The sequence below is a fragment of the Cucurbita pepo genome, chromosome 11 (assembly GCF_057944985.1).
Source record: "Cucurbita pepo subsp. pepo isolate OVF chromosome 11, ASM5794498v1, whole genome shotgun sequence".
Taxonomy (NCBI): Eukaryota; Viridiplantae; Streptophyta; class Magnoliopsida; order Cucurbitales; family Cucurbitaceae; genus Cucurbita; species Cucurbita pepo.
Genome location: NC_141808.1, coordinates 16,038,876 through 16,044,302, shown reverse-complemented (window position 1 = coordinate 16,044,302; position 5,427 = coordinate 16,038,876). Strand labels below are relative to the sequence as shown.

The window sequence follows — 5,427 nt, the reverse complement described above, 5'->3', positions numbered from 1 at the left end:
CCTTAGATTTTGCTTTTCTTTAGCTTTGAGTAATTTTATGTTGGATGGAAGTGTGGAAGGACAAAACATCCTTAAAAATCTAAGTTTGTTTGTAAGACAGACTCCACTCTTTGGAACGGTTTAAACCAAGTAAGAAATGTGATCATGTCACAAGACAATGTCGAGGACTTTACATTCCGACATATCGGACTTGTTCAAAATAGTGTTGCTCGTGATGTGGTATGCAATGTTTTAGATGTGTCGGGTCTCGATCATAAGCCAAGATTTTCATATTTGGCTTCCTCAACTTAGAGTCAACATTGGCAAAATTGAGGTATGAGCTCCATGATTGGCGCTGCTAATGACAGACACCACTCGACATTTTCCACCTATTTTATTCCATTATTTAATCATTGTTTCTATTATATTATGAATTTAAAAAATATCAAAAAATAAGACCAAATTTGAAATGAATCAATAACGAATATTACTCTCGAAACGTTACCAAAGAAGCTTGAGTTCTTACAGGTTGGTTTTCGAACGTGTTCAAAATTATTGGTAGATAGTCGTCTATTAACTGAGAAACATGTTGGGGAGAAGTTTGTTGTCGATAGAAACTTGTGGGTATGTGTTAGACTTTGTTGAAAGCGTTGTTGGCATGCAAACGTCACTACTCGTGATTGTAGATTAGAAATCTCACATCGGTTAAAGAGGAGAATGAAATAATCTTTATAAGGGTGTGGAAACTCTCCCTAGCAGACGTGTTTTAAAAATGGGAAGCTCGTAAGGGAAAGCCCAAAAAAGACAATATTTGCTAGCGGTGGGCTTAGAGCGTTACAGTAGCTCATATCAAAGATGAAGAAAAACGCACACGGTTGGAGGGTTTGTGTCTATTGTCTCTGCCATAAATGTTTACGTATAAGACACAAAATTGAAAGAATTAAGAACTTAATAGACCACAAAATCAAACGTTCAAGGATTTATAAGCATTTTTCAAAATTCAGAGATCTACTAGATACAAAATTAAAATTTCGTGAATCTATTAAACAATTGGGATTTTCTCTCTGGGCTTCCACTCAAAGTTTTAAAATGTGTTGGTTGTTTTCACATAGTTATAACAAATGTTGTTTTGTTCTCGTCTCCGACCACAACCAATGTGGGATCTCACAATTCACCCCTTGGGAGCCCAGCGTTCTTGGTGGCACACTGCCCAGTGTCTAATACCATTTGTAACAGTCTAACAAATGTTGTTTTGTTCTCGTCTCCGACCACAACCAATGTGGGATCTCACAATTCACCCCTTGGGAGCCCAGCGTTCTTGGTGGCACACATACCATTTGTAACAGTCTAAACCCACCGCTAGCAGATATTGTTCGCTTTGACCCGTTACGTATTGTCGGCCGCCTCATAATTTTAAAGCATGTCTACTAGGGAGAAGTTTCCATACGCTTATAAGGAATGCTTCGTTCTCATCTCAAACTAATACGAGATTTCACAACCATTCTTAAAATTTTGTGAACTTATTTGACACAAACCGAAAAATTGAAGAACTCAAAAATTAATTAAAAAAAATTAAAATTCACATGCAAATTAATGAAATCTATTTTATGCTATTATTTAGAACCCATTTAAATAAAAATAAACAAATAAATAAAGCAAATCACAAAAAATAAACAAAATAGGCAAAATAAAAATAATAATACAGCATAATATGTAAAATATTAAGTAGAAATTGCAGATAAACCCCTCTATGCTAATGTTATATTTTATAAGTCCTTACAAACTCAATATATATAATAATTAGAAATTGCACATAAACCCCTCTTGTTCTTAATATATAATAATTAGAAAATAAATTTAAATCGGTAAATATCAAACAAATTTTCATAAATAAAAACACCTCAGCTTCTGTTCTTGCTTTTCTCCATTGTTCTTGGTGCTGTCCATAATTAAATCAAATTTTAAAAATAAAATTAATAAGACAACCAAACGAGAGATTTATGTGACTTACCGAGTCCAATGGCTTCAGACTCTTTCATGATCCGTAAACGTTTACATGAATCGACAAACATCCTGTTTAACAAGACAGTACAATTAGAAGGATTTCGAGTCTTTCTACGTAGACGTTGAAGGTATTTGACTCGTAATTAAGCTAGTGTTCGTTTGTCTACCCGACTCTTATTTATACTCAGTTTCTATATAACTTTCTTGTTTTCATAAACCGAGCATTTCGTAAGCTAAATGAGAAAAAGAAAACTTACTCCCATGGCACATCGCCGACGAGCATCCAATCTCCATCTTTGTCTTCATAAGTCGGTACGTATTCTGAACCGTTCAAAAGGTCTACTAATTTTCTTTCGCTCATGAAATCCTTCATTCCTTCCGACTCGCACGTTCCTCCTGCCATTCAATCATGACTAAGAATTTCGACTAAAAAATTTCCAACCAAATTTTATTTTTACCTTTTGGGTAAAATATACTATTAATCTTATCGTATGTCTTAAAAAGTTACCGACAGTAAAAAAAAGTAAAAAAAAAAAAATTACCAATGGTGAAAGAGCTAAACATTTTGGCAAGCGCGTGGGAAAGGTCTTTGTAGCTACTATATAGCTTCAAGTCCACCTTACGTAAATAAGGAGCGCCGTCCATGCTAACTTTCACGAACGACGCGCCGCCGCCGCCGCCGCCGTCTTCCCCGCCGGTCCTCTGCGCCCCCAAATTCTTCCTTGATGATCTAACCGGTGGCCAACCGACTACTTGTGCTCTGTTAATAATGAATTCATAAAAATTTATTAGAGAAAATTAATATTTTTTAAATTTTTTTTTATTTTTAAATTTCAACCAAAAATAAATAAAACAATTTATTATCATTTTCATTATAAATTAAATTTTTACAATTATTTAATCAATTTTGATTTATTGAGACATTCTTAAAGTAATAAATAATTAAAAAAATTGGGTTTTTTTCACTAAAATATAATTTTAATTTTAATTTTATAATTAATTACCTTTTTTTTTTTTCATGTATAATTCTCAAATTTAATTAATTTTAAAAATAGAAAAAAGAAAATTACTTGGAAGGAGGCTTAGCGAAATCGTTAGGCCGTTGCGAAGAGCTTTTAGTCTCTTCCAAATTCGTCGCCTCCTCCTTCTCCGGCGCCATTGACGACGATAGATTAAGCTTCAAATCCACAGTTTCCATGAAACCTCTCTTGGCCGCCGAACTACTCTTCCCGCCGCTGGTTTCGCCGCCGTCGCCGCCGTCGCCGCCGGGCAAGCCGAGGCGGAGCTCTGTCTGCTCGAAATTGATCAAGATCGCTCTGTACTCATCGTTCTGCTCCGATTCCATGACTCTGCTACTCTTTTTCGCTTTCGAATTCGTCGGAATTTTGCGCTAATTCGTCTGATTTTGCTTATGAAATCGCCGAGATCGAGAATTTTGTTTGCAGGACGAAGGAATTTGAGATTCGGGGCTTCGAATTGGATATATTATATTAATTATTATGTTTTTGGGAAATTGACCTCCTTTTTTCTTTTTGGAAAAATAGCGTTGAAATTTGCGTGAAATGACGGTTTTGGGTATTTAAATTAAAATATTTTAGTAGGATGGATTTAAGGATGAAATCGAAATTCTTATAATATAATAATTAAATTTTGGAAAAGAATATGATTTTAATTATATTTAGAAAAAAGTGGGATGTTATTTTTCTAAAATGAAAAAGTGCGCTAGTTTTCAAAAAAAGAAGGAATGTGTGTTGGCTCACGCGGATGGCATGAAAACATCAGAGATAATTTGGAGAGTGAGGATTTTGCCACGTGGAGGGGTTTGTTGGATTGAAGTTATGTCACGAGTGACGTCGTTTTGGGAAATGATTATAGAACGACAAGGCCTGTTGAAGCCTCCCCTTTTTAGTGCTTTTTGGATTTGTTTGTTAATCTCCCAACACTCTATTATTTGTTTATTTATCAATATTTTTAATTAAATATTCACTCTTTATTATTTATTAAAAATAAAAATATTAATAATAATCTAATTATTCTCTCTTAAAATATTTATTTTATTTTGCTAAATTATAACTATTATAATTTTTTTTTTCCATTTTATAATAATGTTAATATTGACTATTTTACCCCTTAGCAATATCAAAATATTCTCAATTTTACATCTTTTTTTTGACATTTTGAGTCACCGAGCCACATGCATGGACGTAGGTTTAATGTCTAAACTATCAGGTTGAATGAAACTACTAGGCTTTGGTATACCGAAGCATGGGTTCTGTGAGATCTCACATCAGTTGAAGAGGGGAACAAAGCAATTTTGATAAGGGTGTGCACACATCTCCTTACTAAACGCGTTTTAAAAACTTTAAGGAAAAACCCGAAAGAAAAAGCCTAAAAACGATTATAGCAGTGGATTTGAGTTGTTACAGGCTCGATGAACTGAGTTGATCTTTTTCGATCGTTAAGGATATATATTAGTGATGAGTGGGAATTGAGGATAAGGTTAAAAAAATTGTTAAAGAGGGGGATGGGATAGCCTCTTCCACTACCATCTTGTCAATTGTTATACCCTTCATCACCATTGATGGTCACCATTCAAAGAACTTTTCTTTTTCTTTTTTTAATTCTATTTAAGAAGCATAAGGGACCATCTCAATCTTTTACTCGTCGTTTCCGTAAAACCGCTTCGTTTCTCCACTTCGGTGAAACAATTTCGCACCGTTCTTCAAGAAAATAGCTACGGTTTTATAAAATTGTTGATTATCAATTGCATGTGTTCAGAACCCTAATTTTGAAGTTTGAAAAATCATCGTTCATGATTGTATATTATTATTATTATTATTATTATTATGGTTTTGCTTGTTTCGATGAAAGTATCGTGTTTATCCATAAATTTTTGTTTTATTGTTTTTTTTTTCAAAATTTTCTTTTGATTTTTGTTCTTATTGTTATTTTGTGTTTATTTGGAAAACGAGGGTAAAGTTTTAAATAAAGTTTTTGAATCATATTATTAACTTTTAATATGATTATGTGTTAATTAATTATTAATCGAACTTTAATTTTATTCGTATACAATTGACATGACTAATATATACGACACGATTTTTAATAAAAATAAATAGTAAATTTGACTTATTTTATGTATTATTCCATTTCGTAGGTTTTCACACGCATATCAATTTACGTTGAATGTCTGTATTTGACGTGTCTTTTAAAGTTGAATTAAAAGAAAACGTGCATTTTAAGGTCAGTTATGGAAGAGGGAAGACTAAGTTGGTAATATACCGTTGAAATTTTTTAAGAATATCTTTAACATTATGTAACACCCGAGTAAATGAAGAGTACATGAATGAATCAAGATTACATTTGGATCTTAAGGATAAAATGAACTGAAAATTATTACCTATATCAACAATGTGTACTTCTTTTTCGATAGCTCAATCATAA

At 32.9% G+C, this 5,427-nt stretch overlaps 1 protein-coding gene across 2 annotated transcripts; it reads right to left on the bottom strand.

Annotated features, from left to right (window-relative positions):
- Positions 1-1,689: 1,689 nt before the first annotated feature.
- Positions 1,690-3,415, bottom strand: LOC111806169 (auxin-responsive protein IAA16-like). 2 transcript variants are annotated; one of them, XM_023691540.2, is made up of 5 exons: positions 3,054-3,415; positions 2,526-2,743; positions 2,241-2,379; positions 1,991-2,052; positions 1,690-1,918 (listed from the first exon to the last, which is right to left on the bottom strand). In XM_023691540.2, exons 1-5 carry the CDS (start codon positions 3,326-3,328, stop codon positions 1,881-1,883), a joined length of 732 nt encoding a protein of 243 aa, XP_023547308.2. In that variant the 5' UTR covers positions 3,329-3,415; the 3' UTR covers positions 1,690-1,880. The 2 variants fall into 2 exon arrangements, with proteins under 2 accessions (XP_023547308.2, XP_023547309.2); XM_023691541.2 differs by having other exon boundaries at positions 2,241-2,376.
- Between the last annotated feature and the right edge of the window lie 2,012 nt (positions 3,416-5,427).